This window comes from Carettochelys insculpta, chromosome 1 (genome assembly GCF_033958435.1).
Source record: "Carettochelys insculpta isolate YL-2023 chromosome 1, ASM3395843v1, whole genome shotgun sequence".
Lineage (NCBI taxonomy): Eukaryota > Metazoa > Chordata > Testudines > Carettochelyidae > Carettochelys > Carettochelys insculpta.
This window is the reverse complement of record NC_134137.1, coordinates 52,430,163-52,451,520: the sequence shown is the minus strand read 5'-3', so window position 1 is coordinate 52,451,520 and position 21,358 is coordinate 52,430,163. Positions and strand designations below refer to the sequence as shown.

The following is a 21,358-nucleotide window of genomic DNA, read 5'->3' as shown; positions in this document are numbered from 1 at the left end:
AGGTGTTTATACTGTCCTTCCACTGGGGTAAAAAAGTGTCTTCTAAATAATATCTGTGTTGGTTTAATCAACTAACAAGAAACAATTAACTCCTCTGAGAAGCACAAAAAATGCCTTCTGCACAGCAGCTCCTATGGAAAAACCAAGGGTGAAAACAGATGACAGGACACAAGAAGTGAGTAAATACAAGCAGAGATTGCATTTCCTGGACAGCCTCTGAAGGAAATCTGCCTAGGCACTTACCACTCAAACACAACATTGGACAATATCTGGACACTCAGTGAATAGCTCTTAGAGCAGGGTTATAGAACTTACATTTGGTCCCTGGCTGGCCTGTATGGCTCAGGGCTCGTGCCCCATACCCTACCCCATTGCGGAGTGTAAGCGCCAGCTAGCTCTAATTGCTGGGAGGGAAGGGGGTCTCCAAGCCTTGCGGACCTGATCCAGGCAAGCATAGCTGGATATGGCCCATGGGCTCTGGCTGACAAAGGGGAAATAGCTCTATGTGCTACAGGGAAGTGCTACATGCATGCACCCCCTGCACACTATATCACTGCCAATGGGAGAGGTGGAGAGTGGTGCTGACAGGGGGTACTTCCCTGCAGCATGCAGAGTCCTCCCAGTTGCACTAACTCAGAGCCTAGTGGGGCCCCACAAAATATCCTAGTCCCAGCCCGCTAGGCTCTGGGGTGAAGCTTGATGGTAGTGAAGTGAATGTTTTATTTCTGCTTCTCAGTTGGGGGCCATCTCTAAGGGCTTTTATTTCTTCTAACTCACACGTGGTCCCCAACGGATTATTCTGTGCGCAAGTGGCTATTGACCCAAAAGAGGTTCCTCCGGCCCCATCCTAGACAATATATGCAAGGTCCACAAGATGGATGCTTGGTACATCCAAGCAAAGATGTTTCACCCTAAAACTCAGTACCATTCTTTGCAGAAATCTTGAATTTCAGTTTCAAAATAGACTTAGCACCCCTATGTGCCTCCTGCCTATAGGACCAAATACATTTTAGTATTGTACACTAGAGGCATTATTGCTCCTGTTGCATACTCCTTCAGCATTCCTCCTTGAGCATACTTCCAGGAGTGTGACAAGGGTACCTATTGTCACCTTTTCTGTTCTTGACCACAATGGAGTGGATTAGGAGCAGGACAACAGATGGCCATCAATGGGCATGCAGTGGACACTTTTCAAACAGCGAGAGGACATTGATTTCGCTGACATTGTCACCCTACTTTCACACCAATATGAAAGCATGGAAGAAAAGGTCACAACATTAGACAAAACTGCTGCAATGATTGGACTGAGCTTTATTAACAAAGCAGAGACCAAGACAATGAGGATCAACCAGTCCAACACCATCACCATCACAGTGGGAGGGGATGACATGGAAGACGTTGAGCAATTCACCTAGTTGGGGAGTAGTATGGGTAGAGATGGAGGAATAGACAAGTATATCACTTCCAGGATAGGGCAAGTAACAGCTGAATTCAAGACTCCCCATCTCATATGCAGTTCACAAATATTATCTACGAAGATGAAACTGCATATCTAAAAAGTCTTCAAATCACAACTTACAGACATTCTTAAACAGATGCCAGATGTACATCCTTCACATCAAATGGCAAGACTTTGTCACAAATGAGGAGCTTTGGAACAGAACAGGACAAGAACCACTTGACATTCAAATCAAGAGAAGAAAGGGGTATGTCTAGGCCCACACTCTCAAAAAACCATCATCCAGTATTGTCCATCAAGCTCTCACATAGAACCCACAAGGAAAACACAAAAGATGAAGACATTGGACAACATGGAGAAGATCTACTGATGCTGATGGACGACAACTGGGTTACCCCTGGAGTCAGCTAGAAGTTTTGTCTCCAGCATGCAGCTAGGAAAGATGAATGTATTGCCCTTACAAGGTTGTTTGAGATGCTTGGTCCCTATCTATATTCCATCCTGGGCATGAAAAGCTCTAAATTCTTTTTGGATCCAATGTCAGGAGGTAAAACAAGCTTCTGGTCAGGTCATCTCAGACATTGTATAGTGTATATATAATATATCACGGTAGTGGTCTATACAATTATTAAAGTGGGAACATTCTTAATGTTTCTTCTGAATACTGACTGTGTGCCTCTGCTTCCCCTATGTGTTTCCCAAATATCTAAGTGGTGGGATAAGGTGTGTGGTCATTACAGAGACCTCCAAAGGGCAAGGACAATGGCCAGCTGGATGCTTGAGCACAAAGAATGGCTAACATTGTATTCTAGTAACTGAAAGCTGGGTCCATCCTCTGCTCGAAGCCAGCCAAAGGTGTTGGAGAACAAAAAGAGGTGATCTGTTTGCCAGGGAGACAGAAAAACACTGGAGGTGGGCAGCTAGAGGTGTAACCAGGAGTGACGTTTACAGGGGCATGGGAGCTCCTGCCCTCCCCTCAGCTCCAAGTTTCTAAGAGGGGTGTGCTCCCAGGTAGCAATCTTAACTGCACAGCATTATAAAGTCAGTCTTTAAAGTGCTATATGACTGCTGGTTTGCTTTGCACAGCATTAGTGTGGCATGTGAGTTCTCCAGAGGAGAGAGAAAGCTCCTAGCTTGTGCCCCTTGGGCAGGGAGACGAAATTTTGTTTACAGAGGTAGAGTAAGATAAAAAGGGCCAGGAATTAAATAGAGGATGTGGAAGTTGTAAGATGAGCCTGTAAAATGGGAATCCCTCTGCAGGTGCTGGGGAATGTTGAAGAGAGAATGCAGGGGACTCAGAAGAAATACTATCAAGCCCTCTGAACCAAGTTTACATTTAGAAAATAAGGAGGTTTGAGGGGTGTAAAAGAAGGAGCCAAAACCAAGGGAAAGGACAGCAGTGGTATAGTAAAGTTCTCACTCTACCTGTAGTACTTATGTGGCTCCATCGCCATAGTATCTGAGTGCCTCTCAGCGTCTAATCTATTTCTTCCCACGGCCCCTACAGTACATGCATGTAAATAACAATTATGCAACTATTTTATATCAGATTTACCTTTGTGATCTACCACTATTACAGAATTACAACCCCTTCCATATCATTTGCATAAATATCATTAGCATGCAAGATGTACAGTAAATAAAAGTTTTGACATATCACAAAAAGTAAACTCTAAGTTGATCGGATAAGGTGACAAAAGTTAAAAGAAGGAATCCCTTGCTCTGAGGAAGAGCTGTATTAAAACCAAAACATTTGGTTTAGCAAACAAAAGGGGCTTAGAACAAAGAGCTTGCCAACATTAGAATAAAATGATAATTTCTTTTGAGTTACTTTTACTTACTAGAAAAAGTGATCAGTAACACTGATTTTTGGAGGAAGCTGATCATTCAGTTAAAATATATAGTACTTCACTCATTATATCTCCTTATAGTTGAAATAAATTTTATCTGGTTTAGAGAAGGTTAATACCACACTGGTTTAAAAAACTAATTTTGTAGAAACTTTTTTAATATTGACCAAAAAGTGCAAGAAAATTAAAAGTTAATGTTAAAACTCCTCTTTTACATTGTTGCTACCAAACAAACAAAAGACTTCCATGGGTATTGATAATTTTACTTACACAAAAGCATTAAATCATGTCAACAATTGCACAAAATTTTAAACTTACTCTGGCATTAATGGTAATATGGTCCAGGCACCATCCTGTCTGTCCATCTGATGAATAAGCAGAACTCTAGGTAATTCCTTTAAGAAAACCAAAAATATTCTGATGACACAACATTTTACACCACAGAATTTTCTCAGATGTCTAATTCATTTTAAAACTAAATTCTTGTTGAAAGACTACTTAATTCTTCATTATTTTCACAGAAATCAGTAGCCATCAAGCTTGTAGACAAAAAGAGACTAGGGACGTAGTTGAGGTATGTAATTTATACTCTTGAAGGTAGGGAGCTTTGTGCAATTTCTTGTTTCGAAAGCCTGTCTCAAGTACAAAACCAATGCACCTACCACCTAAGTGAAACTTTATAAATATTCTGGTCAATCGCTCTTGTTATACCACTTCTGGAACTGTGAAATGCTCATCTTATAAAGAGAGTGTTTATAAAAGAAGGTGGAATATGCAAACCCTGCTAATGAATTATGCACAGATTATGTTAACCAGAAACACTTATTTAATTCTCTAGCGCTAATTCATGATATAGCAAAGTACTATAGGTTGAGCCTCCAAGAACCAGTGCACTTGTTCAAGACTGTGGATGCTCCTGGGCCAAAGAGTCCAGGAGCCTAAAGGCAGGAGGGCCAACTGCAACAGGAGCAGCAGCCCAGCTGGGGACAGCTAGCATGGGGTCACAGCTGCATCCCCTGACAGTGGGCCAGGACTGGAGCCCTGTGGCAGCCCCTGGGAGCACACATCCAGAGCCACAGTTCTGTTGCAGCCCTGTGGCAGCATGTAGCTGGGGCCAGAGCCATGTTGCAGCCCTGCGTAAGTGTGAGGCTGGAGCCAAAGACCCATGGCAGCCTTGCAGCAGTGTGGGACTGGAGCCCCGTGGAGACCCAGGAATGCAGGACTGGGGGTGCAGCCACGCAACAGTATGGAGCTGGTGCTAGAACCCCATAGCAGCCCCACAGCCATGCAGGTTTGGAGCCCTGTGGTAGCCCCATGGCAGCATGAAGCCAGAGCTGGTGCTCTGTGGCAGGATCCAGAGACTGGGGTGCTCAGGGTGCTGGCAGCAGCTGAGTAAGGAGCCCAGCTGGGCGTGGGAGCAGGGAATGCAGGGGCTGAAACAGGGTGTCTGCAATATGCAGTTGGGGGATTGTGTCAGGGTACCTCTCCTGGTCCAGCAAATTCTCTCATTCAGGACGAGTCAAGTTCTGTCGGTGTCAGACCAGGGAGGACCAACCTGTATAACAAAGTGGGAGGAGGGGAGATCGCTGGCTGAGGGTGCAGTCTGGGGTGGGGCATGGGATGATGTGTTTGGGGTGCAAGAAGGGGTTCCAGACTGGGGTGGAGGGATCTGAAGTGCCCGATGGACCTTATGACTGTGGCAAGTGGTTGGAGTGCAGACACTCAGATAGTGCTACGTGTACAGGAGGGTGCTCAGGGCTGGGCAATGGGTTGGGGTACAGCAGGGGTGAGCGATGCAGGCTTCAGGACAGAGTTTGGATGTGGGAAGGAGTGCCAAACTGGGGCAGGGGGTTGAGGCGGAAGAGGAGGTGGTAAGGGGTGTGAACTCCAGGTGGGTAGTGCTTACCTCAGGTGGCTCCCAGAAGTGGCTGGCATGTTTGACTTGTAGGCAAAGGAAATGGGGGCTCTTCAGACTGTCCACTTCCACAGGCTCTTCCCCAGGCACAGCTCTCATTGTCTGCCATCTCCAGTCAATGGGACAGCACCCACAGCCCCCATGGCCACCCCTGTACCTAGGAGCCAGACATGCTGGCCACTTTGGGTGGCCACATGGAGCAGACCCAATCAGAGCTACTGGGGCCCCTCTTTGACCACGCATTCCGGTTGGAAAACAGATGCCCGGGAACCACAAATCATGGTGATTTCTTTGCCTTGCTCACTCACTTTGCCTACTTTACCCGATAACGTGAAAGGTAGAAGAATGGAAATACACGGTTATATCAGCTTCTTCTGAAAATAACGAGGACATCTGGGCAAGCATGAAGAGAAAGGCTTGCTAGTTAAGCCGTAGGTTGGTGTGGTATAGTCAAATGTTCTCTGGTGATTGTGTGTCCCTCTCAGCCTCACTCTCTGCTCACTGAAATTAGTAATGTGAATAAAGAACAGCACAGGCACAGTTTGTTATTTTTGTTGGTTAATGTTTCTCAGCCTAGGTTTTTCACGGATGGCACAGCACGCATTCTTTACTGAAGACTGTCTATGCAACATGATGATTCTGAAGTTTTAAATTCGTAAATGTTCTGGAGCTCTTCAAGTGCAAATTAATCAGCTAAACAAAAAGAAAGTCAAGGCTGAGAAACTATTTCTCCACACTTTGAGAACTCCAAAACAGCTAAATTACGTGCTTCTTTTTTCTTAAGTCACTTCTAATTTGGAACACAGTGTAACCCATTTCAGCCCAAAATATGTCAGGCACTTTAGAAACATACTGGCAGTAGTAATCCTGCATCTAAATGAAATAAGCACTCATTCATGAAACACTTCGGTATGTGTCTTCCAAGAACTTTACAAACCTTCAAGCAATCTTGCAACTCACCTGTGGGTAAGTTGTACTAAAATTATTTTATAGGTATATAAATGAGGCAGAAAGATGATAAAAACACTGCTCAATTTCACACTAACTCAAAGGCAGAGCTAGAAATAGAACAGAGGCCCATGACCTCCAGTTCCTAGCTATAAACATTAAAAATCTTCTCCACCAGTAAGTTAAATATTTGGAGAATGGCTTACCAGATTTCCATATGAAAATAACAGCACGGAGTCTAATACATTTTGGCTATGTCTACACTAGCCCAAAACTTCGAAACGGCCACGCAAATGGCCATTTCGAAGTTTATTAATGAAGCGCTGAAACACATATTCAGCGCCTCATTAGCATGCGGGCATCCGCGGCACTTCGAAATTGAGACGGCTCGCCGCTGCGCAGCTTGTCCAGATGGGGCTCCTTTTCAAAAGGACCCCGGCTACTTCGAAGTCCTCTTATTCCTATGAGCAGATAGGAATAAGGGGACTCCGAAGTAGCCGGGGTCCTTTTGAAAAGGATCCCTGTCTGGACGAGCTGCGTGGTGGCGAGCCGCGTCAATTTTGAAGTGCCGCAGCTGCCCGCATGCTAATTTGGCGCTGAATATCTATTTTGGTGCTTCATTAGTAAATGTCGAAATGGCCATTTGCACGGCAATTTTGAAGCTTTTGGCTAGTGAAGACACAGCCTTTAAGTTTTATTAATATTGAAGTTTCACAGATTGACTTTAAATCTGAGAAAAATATTGGCAGAATGTGGCTATGCTTCTTAATTTAACCAAAGCTAGTATGAAAATACTTAGATTCATATAGCATTGGATATATATTCACAGGAGCACACTGAAATCTATATCGTTACTGTACAGTTGCAGACAATGTGAGAAGAAGCAGTGTAATAACCAATTAGATAACCAGATTAGAACTTTCATTGATTTTAATGCCAAAAGGGGCCTTTGTTATCCTGCATAACACAGCCCACAGAATTTCAATCCAGAATTCTTATGTCTAATCCAACAGTTTGTAGCTGCGCTAGGGCATATCTTTAGCGAGACATCCAATCCTGATGCTATAATATATGCGCTATTTTCAGTAGCACTCGCCCATTTTGCTATATGATTCTGAAACTTGGACCTTTCCCCCCCTCCACACCTTTTCTCTTTTTCAGCAACGTTCTCATAATTTGGGGTAATTTTTCTTCCTTTCTATTCAGAAACTGCCTATATCTTAGCAGACATTAACTAATGAGAGTAACTATTTTCTTGAATGAGATCCACTTCTACTAGTAAGCACCAGAGAAGCACAAACATAAACATTTGGTAAGAAATAATTTATAATTTTCAGTTACGGATCCCATTCTGATATCCTAATTAATGAACTTATACACACATCACTTCCTTCCCCAGAATTCCTCTAACCTCTTTACTTGAGACCTGGAACCATCATGTGTGTCCAATTATGAAGATTTCATTCTCTTATATACATTAACTTAAAAAATTCTGACATCAGCCAGTACAACAATTTCCAGCACTGAAGCTCTTGGTCAGTCACACTAAGCAGATGTTGCTGCTGTTCCCTAGGAAATAGCAAATGAGTTGACTATAGTCTTTTGGGCTATAGGGCTATGGCTGTGTCTAGACGAATCCCCAACCTCAAGGGGGCATGGTAACTAGGGTGTTGAGAGATTACTAATAAAGTGCTGCGGTGCATATACAGCACTTCATTAGGCTAAATCTCCCCTGTGACAACTTCGAAGTGCTGGCTTGCGTGTAGCCATGGGTACTTCGAAGTGCTCACGCTACTTCAAAATCCCTTTACTCCTCAAAATTTTGTGCAAGCCAGTACTTCGAAGTTTCACACTTCAAAGTTGCCACGGGGGAGATTTAGCCTAATGAAGTGCTGCATATGCACTGCAGCACTTCATTAGTAATCTCCCAACACCCTAATTACCATGCCCCCTTCAAAGTTGGGGGCTAGCCTAGACATAGCCTTTGTTTGAATATCTCCTAAAGCCAGGGTTTCTCAACCTGGAAGCATGGATCCTCAGGGGGTTGCAAGATGCTTATACAGGGACTGTGAAATGTAAGCCCCAACACAACCCTTAGTCAGATGGTGGGTTTTCATCCTAGAGTTTGGCCTCACACACAGCTGTCAGACCGGAGCAAGACCAAGCATGAAGCTGTGAATCCTGAGCCCCATCCTGCATCAAGTTCAGTGTGCCCAACCCCTTCAGTCCAGCTCCACCCCATCTGCACTCCAGTGTCAGTCCTGCTTTTTCTCTAAAGAAAGGGCATGAAATAAAAGTTTGCCCACAGTGCAATTTTTTTTTCTTAAAACCATACCTGAGACAAATACCATTAGAGAGCTTGATTGTTCAATGGCTGAAAAAGTACATTATTAAACAGTTAGACATACAGAAACACACTCTTCCTGAAAATAATGACCCTGTGACTGCTAAAACCACTAAAAAGCTAAAGTATTTACAGTCCTTTATATTAAATACTGTTTTTACCAGAATTGTTATGTCTACTATTGAAATACCACAACGATGAACTGATGAAACAATGCAAATTGCAGTGACATCCTGAAACTTCACATCCTGAGCATACAAATCAAAATGTGGATTTTTTTTTTTCAAATGCTGAGAAGAGACAAAGAAAGTCAGGCTTGATGCAGATGGAGGTTCCCAACGGCAAACATCCTCAGATGTGGAGACCTCTACAAATCACCCACAACAAAAAGCCACCTAACACAGGTGAAGAGTTCATTCTACCAGTGAGCAAGGATATTGTCTCTCTTATGCTTGGCAATGATACTGCCAAAAGGCTTAATATACCTTCTGTGTCAGATGATGCTGTTAAATGCAGAATATGCAAGATGTCTGAAGATATCAGAACAAGTTGTGCATGAAGTTAAACACCCTGTGTTCAGCCTGAAACTTGATGAAACTACTGATGTTACTAGCTGTACATAATCAATAACATTTGCAGAGCATGTTAACGTCAAGGATGTTAGGCATGCGTTCTTATTCTGTGAACAAGCTGAAAAAACTAGAGCCGCAAAGAATGGCTTCAATAAGATGACTGAATGCCTTTTTCAAAAGCAGTGGCACGGAGTGAAAAAAAATGTTTGTGCTATCTATCCTGACAGTGCCTCAACTACAGTGGGTGCTTTGTCTGGCTTTCAGAAGAAGGTAAAGTGCATTTCACCTAGTGGGACTGTCAGTCATTGTGGAATTCATCATCAAACCCTAGCTGCAAAGACATTGCTGATGGGATTCAAGGGAAGGTCCTTTCCTGGATTGGTAAGTAGTTAAAAGATACCAAACGCATGGTAGAAATAAACTGTCAGTTTTCAGAATGGGGAGTGGTAAATACTGGTGACCCCAGGTGTCTGTACCAGTTCTATTCAACATTCATAAATGACACCATTAAAACAATAGAATACCAACTGAAATTTATTAAATGTGTTATTTTTTCTATATTTTCAATATTGATTTCATTCACAACACAGAAAGCAGTGTACAATTCTCACTTTATATTATTTTTATTACAAATACATGCACTGCAAAATGATAAACAACATAAATAGTATTTTTAAATTCACTTCATGCAAATAGTGAAGAACAATTTCTTTATTATGAAAGTGTAACTCACAGTTGTAGGCTTTTTGGGTGGAGTTACGTAACTCCACAAAAAAAAAGATTAAAATGTTAGTGCTTACAGGTCTATTCAGTCCTACCTCCTGTTCTGCCAATCTCTAAAACAAACCCATCTGTTTATATTGATGGGAGATATTGCTGCCTGCACCTTATTTACAATGTCACCAGAAAGTGATAAGCAGTGTCCATACAGACCTTGTGTCACTGGCATTGCATGTTATTTACTACTAGATATGCTAAATATTCAGATGCCCCTTCATGCTTTGGCCATCATTGCAGAAGACATTGCCATGCTGATGATGCTCTTGAAATTATGCCTTAATTACTGAACTCCTTGAGGCATTGTATGTCTCCTGCTATTCTACAAGCATTCTGCCACATATTTCATGTTATTGCAGTCTCAGGTGATGACCCAACACACGTTCATTTTAAGAACACTTTCACTGCAGAGTTGATAAAACACAAAGGAGGTACCAATGAGATCTAAAGACAGCTATAACACTCTACCCAAGGTTTAAGAATGTGAAGTGCCATCTAAAATACGAGAGGGACGAGTTGTAGAGCATGCTTTCGAGAGTCTTAAAGGAGCAACGCTGATAAGGAAAAAACATTTAGCCTTTTGCTCGTGGCATCAGACTTAGATGAGGAAAATGCAGATGCATCAGTTTGCATTGTTGTGGATCATTATCTAACAGAACCCATCTTCAGCACAGACACGTATCCTCTAGAATGGCTGCTGAAGCATGAAGGGACATATGAATGTTTATTGCACCTGGCACACAACTATCTTGCAAGGCCAACTACAACTGTGCCATGTGAACACCTGTTCTCACTTTCAGGTGACACAGTAAGCAAGAAGTAACAAGCATTTTCTCCTGCAACTTGTAACCAAACTTCTTTGTCTTGGTGATTGGCGGATCAAGAAGCAGGAGCTGGGGAATGGCTCTCTCAACACTTCCACCACGTCACATATCTCTAGGTAAACATGGCCAAAGGTGGGAGGCAGAATACAACTAGAGCTGATCAGAAATTTTCTGTTGAAACAAACATTTGTGCTGGAAAACACCAGCTTGAACCCAAAATTTCTCACAAAAAAACCAAGACTGATTTGATGAACTTCCACCCAACAACAGATAGGGTTCCCTGCCAACTTGCCTGGCAGAATGATAGGGAGAGTTGCCATAAAGTATGCTCCAGGGGCTGAGGAACCCAAGCTTGTAGGGTCTCGAGCTCTAAGACAGCCTAACCATGCCAGGATTTGCAGACTCCCAGTCTTGGAGCAGGGAGTACAAGGAAGCAGGGCTTGCAGCAGTCTCAGGCAACGTAACAAGCGTAGCTCATCTGGAGCAGGCTGCCTGATTGGCTATTCTGTTATGGGTGGGAAAAGTCAACAGACCTGCCCTGCTCACATATTCAAGGACCAATTAGCTCTCTGGGATTACAGGCAGCCCAGGAATCCAGAAACCCTTATGTCCGCTGCCTGAGGGAATGTGTGCGGTAGGGTTCCCCCAGAGCTGCAGAAGCTGGGAGCTCCACAGGGTGCAGTAAAATCGACAGGTCTACTTACAACTGATAGGGCAACAGACTGGAATCTACCTGATTCTCTCCACAAGAAAGGAAAGTGGAAAATGATAAACTGTAGGTCAGGGTGGGGAATCTACAGCCTGCAGGCCAGAGCTGGCCTGCAGCTTGCCTTGATCCGTTTCATGAGGCTTGGGGCTCTCCTCTCCACCCACCACAACGAGGAGAGCTGGCACCGCTGTTCTAGCCAGGCTGGGGGGCACCATGGCTGGATCACTAGCACAGGCTCCTCATGGCAGGGACTGGGGAGAACCCCAAGCCATGGAAGCCCCATCAAGGCAAGAGGAAGCTTTGCCTGGCAAGGGGGAAGAAGCAGCTCTGCATGCAGCAGGGATGTGCTCCGTGCAGGTGCCATGCCCCTCTACTTTCACTGGCCAATGGGAGTGCTGGGGGGCAGTGCTTGCAGGCCGCATTTCCCTGTAGCACACAGCACCTCGCAGACACTTTCTCCCTTCCACCCCCAGGAGCCTGCACCAGTTAGGCACCCCCATCCCGTGCCCTCCTGCCCAAGCCCCACACCCTCACCCCACTCCTGCACCTTCCCAGACCCTGCACCATCCCTGTTCCTGCACCCCTACTCCTGCCCAGAGCCCACACCTCACCCTGCTCATGCACCCCCTCTTTTTCAGACCCTGCACTCCCACCCCATTCCTGCAGATCCCACACCAACACCCCAGCCTGCTCCTCACCCTACCTCCCACACAGACCCCACACTCCTACTCTCAGGTCACTCCCCAGCAGCCCCCTGCTGCACACTGAAACCCTCATTTTTGGCCCCTAAGAGCCTGGGGGGATCCCACAAAATCTACTAGCTCCAGGCCCTCAGAAGAGTAAATACAGCCGGGGGGAGAGGGGCAAGCCCTGGGCCTCGGCACCTCTCCACAACCCATGAGGGGCCGGAGCTTGAGGTGAACAAGAAAAGTGTCTTTATTTGTCTATTTCTCATTTGGGGGCCCACATCTGTGACTGTTTTTTCTCCTCACTTGGGGAACAGATCAGTGAAAGTTTGGGGATTTTTTTCCCTTCTCACTTGTGTGTTGTCCCCAACTAATTTTTCTGTGGGTCAGTTGCCCTGACCCAAAAAAAATCCCACCTTCCCTTCTGCAGGTGCGGCAAATTGAACTCCAGAAGATCAACCTCGACACAGTCGATATTCTCGTAAGTATAGACTAACCCTTCAAAATACTCATGTATTTCATCAGGATCATCCACTGAGCCTACACCTGGTTGCTGTCCTAATTCTGTTTTATAACTTCTCCTTACATGCCCTTTGATTGCCTCAGTTTTCAAATTATGAATATGTATGACCCATGCACCACAGAAATTTGTTCTCCAGCTTACAGAAAAACACTGATCAGCTCAGTAACTACCAGCTGTTTTTTATTTCTGGATGGTTCTCTGCAATTTAAGTAAGTGGCTTTGCCCCTCTCTCTTCACATATATCCAGATAGAGATACAAATGACCAGAAATCTCTTATTTCTCATCTGCCTCCTTCTCTGTTTCTAACTAAATGAAACACCACTGTGTAAAAGGCCTGCAGTTACACAGGAGCTTTGGAAGCTTCAGTTCTTTGTTCCTTTCTTGGTCGCAGTTCTTTTTTTTTTTTCTATTGTGTAACAAGAAAGCAGGAGTGCACAATGGGAAAAAGAGTAGTACTGACAGCAAAGCAGGACATTGTGGGGAAAAAGAACAACATTCTTTGGAGTTCAGCCTCTAAAACTGCAATAACTAGAAGTTGTAAAAAGGCACTAAAGTGGGAATATTTTCAAAGACTTTGGGTACTTCTAGGTAAAAAACAAACACCTGTCAAACAAGCAATAAAACAAAGAGATACAAGAAGATGATGTGGACATGTCTGAACAATCAGGATGACTTGTTAGTAAACTTATTTTTGGATCATTATTATGGGCTGCCTACCATTCCTTATTGTGCTAATAAATGATAGCAAATTGTTATAAATTGTGATTTGGGTGGATTACACTCATAAATTTCAAAAGATTTGTGTTCAAAATATAATTAGTATATTGCTTTGTTGGGGGAGCAATAATCGGCTGCATTTTTTAATGATACTACAGGATTTTTCAAATTATTTTTATTGGTCATTATTATCCAACATCTTAAGTACTACCTATTTAAAAGTAATGTTTACAAGTCACTTTCGAATTTTAACATTTAAAATACTTTTTGAAAGTTGTTTAGGGTGCTGATAGACATAAGGGTTTAAACAGGTTTAGGTAAACCTTAAAATTTATAATTTTTCCTATAAAATTGGGTTTAGAATAAATTACATCATTTAAACTGTGGTAAAAATAACTACAGTGAGCAAACTCTTTCGTTAGCCATTTTCAAAAAAGGCAGTGCACTGAGTGTGGGGTTTTTTTTCCATTTTGTTTTAGGGTCCAGCTTAGACATAAGGTATCATGAACATCCATCATCTGCAATGTCTACAACTTCTTTCATCTGCTGGCACACAGGTAGTGCTGCAACTAAACATACGTCAGATAGTAAATTATATGTATTTAAAAAAGAGACTTTCTTCAATCATCCAGTTAGATGAGTTCCTAGCTAAGACCAGAAAATTCCAGCAAGACTCTGTAGACAAAAAGATTGCTCAGAGCGAATTTATACGAAAATTCTCCCTTTTATCTTTTTCAGGTTAAGCATTTCAAAGACACAGCTCAATCATTATGAGCAAGCTACACTCCACCCAGCACAGCAGACACTGCTGAAAGATTCTTGGATACAATGTATCAGAAAAAAATTGAACAATATGAAAAACAGATGGGAAATTCATTAATCTAAGTCTTGATGTGGGGAAGCAATGTGTACAGTACTCCAGTAAACTCTTTGTATGCAAAACCAGATGGGGGTTTTCAATGTTATAGAAAAAACTGACACATCAGGAAATATCTAAAGGCTAAGTTGTGCCAACAGATTGCATCCACACACAAATGCAGATCAACAGAGCAATTTGCCCTGTCGGTAGAGAGCAGCCAGACTGCCCTGCCCTCTGTTGACAGAATGGCTGACCAGAAGCTCTGCAAACAGGACTGTCTGGTGAACCAGAAGCCCTCTCTGTCAACAGAAGCGTCTACACTGCACTTCTGTAAGGTAATGCATGTTGGAAAAAATAACCCAAATTACACGTACTACATGATGGGGTCAAATTTAGCTACGACAGATCAGGAAAGGGATCTTGGAGTTATAGTGGATAGTTCTCTGAAGACATCCACGCAGTGTGCAGCGGCAGTTAGTAAGGCAAATAGGATGTTAGGAATTATTAAAAAAGGGATCGATAATAAGACAAAAGATATCATACTTCCCCTATATAAAACTATGGTACGCCCACATCTCGAGTACTGCGTGCAGATGTGGTCTCCTCACCTCAAAAAAGATATATTGGCATTAGAAAAGGTTCAGAAAAGGGCGACTAAGATGATTAGGGGCTTGGAAAGGGTCCCATATGGGGAGAGGCTAGAGAGACTGGGACTTTTCAGTTTGGAAAAGAGGAGATTGAGGGGCGATATGATAGAGGTATATAAAATCATGAATGGTGTGGAGAAAGTGAATATAGAAAAATTATTTACCTTTTCCCATAATACAAGAACTAGGGGACACCAAATGAAATTGATGGGTAGTGGGTTCAAAACTAATAAAAGGAAATTTTTCTTCACACAGCGCACAGTCAACCTGTGGAACTCCTTGCCCGAGGCGGCTGTGAAGGCCAGGACTCTATTAGGGTTTAAAAAAGAGCTTGATAAATTTTTGCAGGTCAGGTCCATAAATGGCTATTAGCCAGGGATAAAGTATGGTGCCCTAGCCTTCATAACAAGGGCAGGAGATGGATGGCAGGAGATAAATCACTTGTCTTCTGTTCTCCTTCTCTGGGGCGCCTGGCATTGGCCACCGTCGGCAGATGGGATGCTGGGCTTGATGGACCTTTGGTCTGACCCAGTATGGCCATTCTTATGTTCTTATGTTCTTATGTTCTGTCAACAGAACTCTTGTCGTCAGAAGCATTATTCCTCAAATTTTCAAGGGATAACACTGTCAAGACAAATGCAGAGTTCTGTTGAAACTCTGTTGACAGAACATTGTGTGTGTGTGTGTGTGTGTATGCTCCCTGAGTTATGTCGACAGAAAGCCCCTTCTGTCAACAAAACTGTCTAGTGCAGACACAGCCATAGAAGGTAACATGTAAAAGGAGCAGTAGTAAAAGCTGTAAGAAAATGAACAAAAATTCAAACCTTAAGTAGCTTTGTCATAGACAATGTTGCAAATGTAGCAAAGACAAGAAATTTAGAAGAAGATTATGAAGGAAACCTGAAGTTTATAACATATGGATGCAGACGGCATTTGAGGGATCCTGTGGCACTTTATAGACTAACAGAAATATATGTGCATAAGCTTTTGTGGGCAAAGATCCACTTTGTCAGCTGCATCTGACGAAGTGGGTCTTTGCCCATGAAAGCTTATGCTCATACATTTCTGTTAGTCTATAAGGTGCCACAGGACGCCTCATTGCTTTTGCAGATCCAGACTAACATGGCTACCCTTCTAATACTTGAGGTCATTTGATGCATCTTTTAGCCGAAGACAAAGTTCAGCTTCAAGAATACAGGAAAATGCTGAAATTGCAAAACAGGTCTGTGATGGCCACTTCGCTTTAGCTTCACTAAGGCTACGTCTACACGTGAAGCCTACATCGAAATAGCTTATTTCGATGTAGTGACATTGCAATAGTCTATTTCGATGAATAACGTCTACACGTCCTCCAGGGCCGGCAACGTCGATGTTCAACTTCGACGTTGCGCAGCACCGCATCGAAATAGGCGCAGCGAGGGAACGTCTACACACCAAAGTAGCAGACATCGAAATAGGGATGCCAGGCACAGCTGCAGACAGGGTCACAGGGCCGACTAGCGCTTCCAGGGCAACAGCTAGCCACTCCCTTAAAGGGCCCCTCCCAGACACACTCAGCCTGCACAGCACGCGGTCTGAGGAGCCATAGGCACACAGACCCCGGGCGCCACAGTCATGGACCCCCAACAGCAGCAGCAGCAGCAGCAGCAGCCAGAGGTCCACCCAGCCCTCCCGGCAGGAGCAGGGCTTGCCCTGCTCCATGCCATGCGGGAGGCAGCTGAGCACCTCCTTGCTACCCCGGAGGAGGAGCTGCCCCCAGGGCAGCAGGGCTCAACCCCCAACCCTGCAGCACCCCGCCCCCGCCCCCGCCTCACACGCCGGTGGCTGTGGAGCTACCCCACCAGCACCGACTGGTGGGAGCGGCTGGTGCTTGGGGAGTGGGACGACGACTGCTGGCTCAGGAACTTCAGGATGAGCCAGCAGACATTTATGGAGCTGTGCCAGTGGCTCACCCCCGCACTCAGGCACCAGGACACCGCCATGCGGCGGTGCCCTCACAGTGGAGAAACGGGTCGGCATCGCTGTCTGGAAGCTGGCCACTCCCGACAGCTACCGATCCGTGGGGCAGCAGTTTGGTGTCAGCAAGGCCACCGTCGGGGCTGTCCTCATGGAGGTAAGAGAACCCACGGGGGGAGGGCAGGGCAGGGGAGGGGGCCCGGGCAGAGGAGGGGAGGGGAGGGGAGGGCTGGGGAGGCCAGGGCGGGGGAGGGCAGAGGAGGGCCGGGCAGGGGAGGGGGGCCTGGGCACAGGAGGGCAGGGCAGGGCAGGGCCACGCACACTCTGCTCACCCCTCATTGGTGCTGTCCCATGTGCTTCCCCTGCAGGTTGTGTGCGCCATCAACGCCATGCTCCTGCACAGGCTCGTGAGGCTGGGGGACCCAGATGCCACCATCGCAGCCTTTGCCACCCTGGGCTTCCCCAACTGCTTCAGGGCTCTGGATGGGACTCACATCCCCATCCGCGCCCCGCATCACAGTGGAGGACGATACCTGAATCGGAAGGGCTACCATTCTGTCGTCCTCCAGGCCTTGGTGGACAGCCGGGGACGTTTCCAGGACATTTATGTGGGCTGGCCTGGCAGCACCCACGACGCCCGGGTTTTCCGGAACTCGGGCCTGTGCCGCCGGCTGGAGGTGGGGACCTACATCCCCCAGCGGGAGATCCCTCTGGGGGGACACCACCATGCCCTTCTGCGTCATCGCAGATGCGGCATACCCCCTCCGGCCGTGGCTCATGCACCCGTACACGGGCCATCTCTCCGCTAGCCAGGAGCGCTTCAACGAGCGCCTGAACCACGCGCGCCAGGTGGTGGAGCGCTCATTTGGCTGCCTGAAGGGACGCTGGAGATCTCTCCTGACCCGCCTGGATGCGGGCCCCAACAACATCCCCGATTGTGGGTGCCTGCTGCGCCCTGCACAATTTGGTGGAGAGCAATGGGGAGACCTTTTTCCAGGGCTGGGCTGTGGAGGCCGGCAGGGCCGACGTCCAGCCACCTGCTGCCCCCAGTCGGCAGGTGGACCCCGAAGGGACCCGGGTCCGGGAGGCCCTGCGGGCCCACTTCGATGAAGAGGCCACGGGGTGAACTCTGCCCAGGCCCCCCACTGCCTGCCCCTTCCTCCACCACACTCCTGCCCCAACGCCCACACCATGGAGCACCCAACCGCACCCCCCTCCCACTTTTCCTGGACAAATGACAGCACGCACTTGTGGCTGAACTTAAACTTCTTTTTCTTTGAGAACTTTTTTTTTTAACTATAAATATATAAAACAAGAACAAACTATATACAACATGTGGAAACAAAGTCATATGTACAAATAAAACAATCGTCACAAACAAGTGTCCTCATTAATAAAAAGAAAACCAGGGAGGATAAAGGGGAGAACTATTTACATGGGGGGGACGGGGCAAATGGGGGGCACAAACAAATAAGTTTAAACTATATACAAGGGGGGGGGCCACGTCCCGGGCCCCTTGCCCCTACAGTCCGGCACTGGGCGTGGGCGGCCGGGAGCCCCGCCGCAGCCGCAGCCCTGTCCGGGGCTGGCTGGGGGCGGGCCGGACCGGAAGATATGCCCGGCGAGTCTCAGCTGGCTCCAGGGGTCCCTCGGCGCTCCGGCCCTCGGCGGTGGGTGGCGGGGCGACGGCGGACGGGACGGCGACGGGCGGAGCAGCTGGTGGTGTGGCTGGTGGAGCAGGCACGGCGGGCGCTGCAGCGGCCGGCGCGGCATGGGGGGCCAGGTAGTCCACCAGGCGGTTGAAAGTCTCCATGTAGGCCCCCCATGCCTCTTGGCGCCAGGCCAGCGCCCGCTCCTGCAGCTGCAGGTGCTGCTCCGCGACCTCCAGCTGCCGTCGGTGGATGGCCAGCAGCTGGGGGTCCGTCGCCGTCGGCTGGTGGTGGCGCGGGGTCCGCCGTCTAGCCCGCCATGGGGCCGGTCGGTCCTCGGCCAAGGGGCTGGCCTGGAGCGATGGTCCCGGAGGGCTCTCCGGGACCACTGTTGCCTCGCCGGCGCTCTCTTCCGGTCCTTCTGATGGTGCAGGTGCGGGACACAGGAGAGGAGGGGGGGAAGAAGAATGGAGAAGGCGTTAGTGTGGGCCCCGAGCCATGGCCTTTGTCCCCCCAGCCCTGTGCTGCAGGTTCCCCATCCCCGTCCCCGGGAGATGCTGCTGTGATGGATGGGGTTCAGGGGTCCCCCTGCCCTGCACCCCGTCCCCTGGTGGGAGCGACTCTCACTTCACCCCGCAGGGTCTGACAGCAGGAGAGGTTTCTTAGGCCACAGATGCCCAGTTTCTCCCAGGAGTGACAGCACCAGCTGTCGGAAGAGACAGTTGTTCCAACCCGTCATGGGGAGAAGACCCCAAGGGGGGCCCCTCTGGGATGCAGCTTTCCCCCTCCTCAGGCTGGCTGCCTTCCAGCTCTCCCTTCCCCTAGCCTCTACCTGTGGCCCCCGCCCTCGCCCCCCAATTCCAAGCCAGCTCGGCTCCTCCCTCCTCTTTGTTCAGGGCAGAGATGTCACCTGCCAGCTGTAGCCCCAGGATCATCCTTTGCCCCTGGGAGCTATTCGGCTCTTGTTGCTCATATGTAGCCTGAGTCTCCCTTTTGCATTCCCCCCACTCCATCACATGCTGCTGCTGCTGCTGCTGTGGGGTGTCCCACCCCCTCCTCCTGGGGGCCCGTTGAGGTTCCGCTCCCCCCTGCCCCGGGGATGGGGCATGGCACTGTCATGCGGGGTGTGGGGGGGCAGGGGCTGATGCACTGCTGTGAGGGCCATGGCCCTGCTGTCCTTGGGGCCATGGCCATGTGAGCATGTGGGGGGCCCTGGACACATATCTATTACCCCCCACCCCTCAAGCCCAGGGGTGTACACCAGAGGGGGGTACCTACCTGTCGGTCCGCTCCCACGGTCTGGAGATCCCCGGGGGGTGGAGGCCCGGCTGCTGCTCCGGGATGGCAGGAGGAGGATCTGCAGCCCGGATTCTGCAGAGGAGGAGCCCCGCTCCTCCTCCTCCTCCTCCTCCTCCTCCTGCCGCGATGTCCCGGGGGTGGGCTCCGGGGGGGCCCCCGGGGTGCGGGGCTTACCTCCAGGGCGGACTCCGGCTGCAGGGCCTGCTGGGGCTTGTCGGCCGAGGTATCAAGGGTGGCCGGAGGGGAGGAGGTGTGCCGGGGGCCCAGGATGTCCCTGAGCTCCCTGTAAAAGGGGCAAGTGACGGGGGCGGCCCCAGATCGGCTGGCCGCATCCCGGGCCCAGGAGTAACCCTGCCGCAGCTCCTTCACCTTACTCCTGACGTGATCAGGAGTGCGGGCAGGGTGACCCCGGGCAGCCAGGCCATCAGCCAGCCGAGCGAACGCATCCGCGTTCCGCCTCTTGCTCCCCATTACCTGGAGCACCTCCTCCTCGCTCCAGAGCCCCAGCAGGTCCCGCAGCTCGGCCTCCGTCCAGGAGGGGCCCCGCAGCCGCTTGCCAGCCTGGCTGCCCTTCTGGCTGGGCTGGCTGCCCTGGCTCCCCTTGGGGGGGGTCCCCTGGGGACGCTGGGGGGGCTGCCGGGCAGCCATCGCAGCTGGGGTGGCTCTCTGTGCTGGCTGAGGAACGTGCAGGCTGGCCACGTGTCTGGGCTGCCGCCTGCATGTTCCCTCAGCTTCCTGCACAGGAAGGGAGGGGAAGGGGACCTTTAAGGGGCCGCTCCATGCGGCCACCATTGAGCTGAGGGGCTGGAGAGAGCGTCTCTCAACCCCTCAGCTGATGGCCGCCATGGAGGACCCGGCAATTTCGACGTTGCGGGACGCGCAACAACTACACGGTCCCTACTTCGACGTTGAACGTCGAAGTAGGGTGCTATTCCTATCCCCTCATGGGGTTAGCGACTTCGACGTCTCGCCGCCTAACGTCGAAGTTAACTTCGAAATAGGGCCCAACGCGTGTAGCCGTGACGGGCGCTATTTCGAAGTTAGTGCCGCTACTTCAAAGTAGCGTGCACGTGTAGACACGGTTTAAAAGAGCAGGAGGATCCCAACTAATTCATCTCCAACCTATAAGATGGAATTCAGTGGCTGACTTGTTTTGAGTTATTTATTAAGAACTGGCCTATTCAGATGACAATTTGAGAAGAAAATCATGCCAAAAATACATAGTTGGAACTAACACAGCCAAAGTACTCAACACTAGACTGAACAGGAATATAAAAGATAAGCTTTTTCTATAGCTTTGTACAAATTGCAAAAAGATTACTATTGTGCTGCTAATGCTGTTGAAATTTAGAAAGTAACTTAAGAGATGTCAAAGAAAGAAGTACCCATTAAAGTTAAATTGCAGATGCTAAAAAGTAGCAGAATCAAGCATTTTACCTCATTTTCTTGGCAATATTCTCAACTCAGAGTAATAGGGTAGATGCCTAACTGCTGAAGATTATGCTGGTATTATATTAGCATCTAATAATCGTAATAAATTTCAGGTCTGGAAACGAAACATTCAAACAATATATATTTGCTAAGAAAGTCACACCACTGAACTGGTGAGAGTCATTAGTTAAG

The 21,358-nt window shown here is 47.8% G+C and overlaps 1 protein-coding gene across 5 annotated transcripts in view; it reads right to left on the bottom strand.

Annotated features, from left to right (window-relative positions):
* Positions 1-21,358, bottom strand: part of B3GLCT (beta 3-glucosyltransferase) — a 144,268-nt gene that overhangs the window by 71,285 nt on the left and 51,625 nt on the right. For all 5 annotated transcript variants that reach the window (XM_074986181.1, XM_074986172.1, XM_074986155.1 and 2 more), the window contains one exon: positions 3,628-3,704. In XM_074986181.1, coding sequence (XP_074842282.1) covers positions 3,628-3,704 — 77 coding nt within the window. The remainder of the gene's footprint in view (positions 1-3,627; positions 3,705-21,358) is intronic.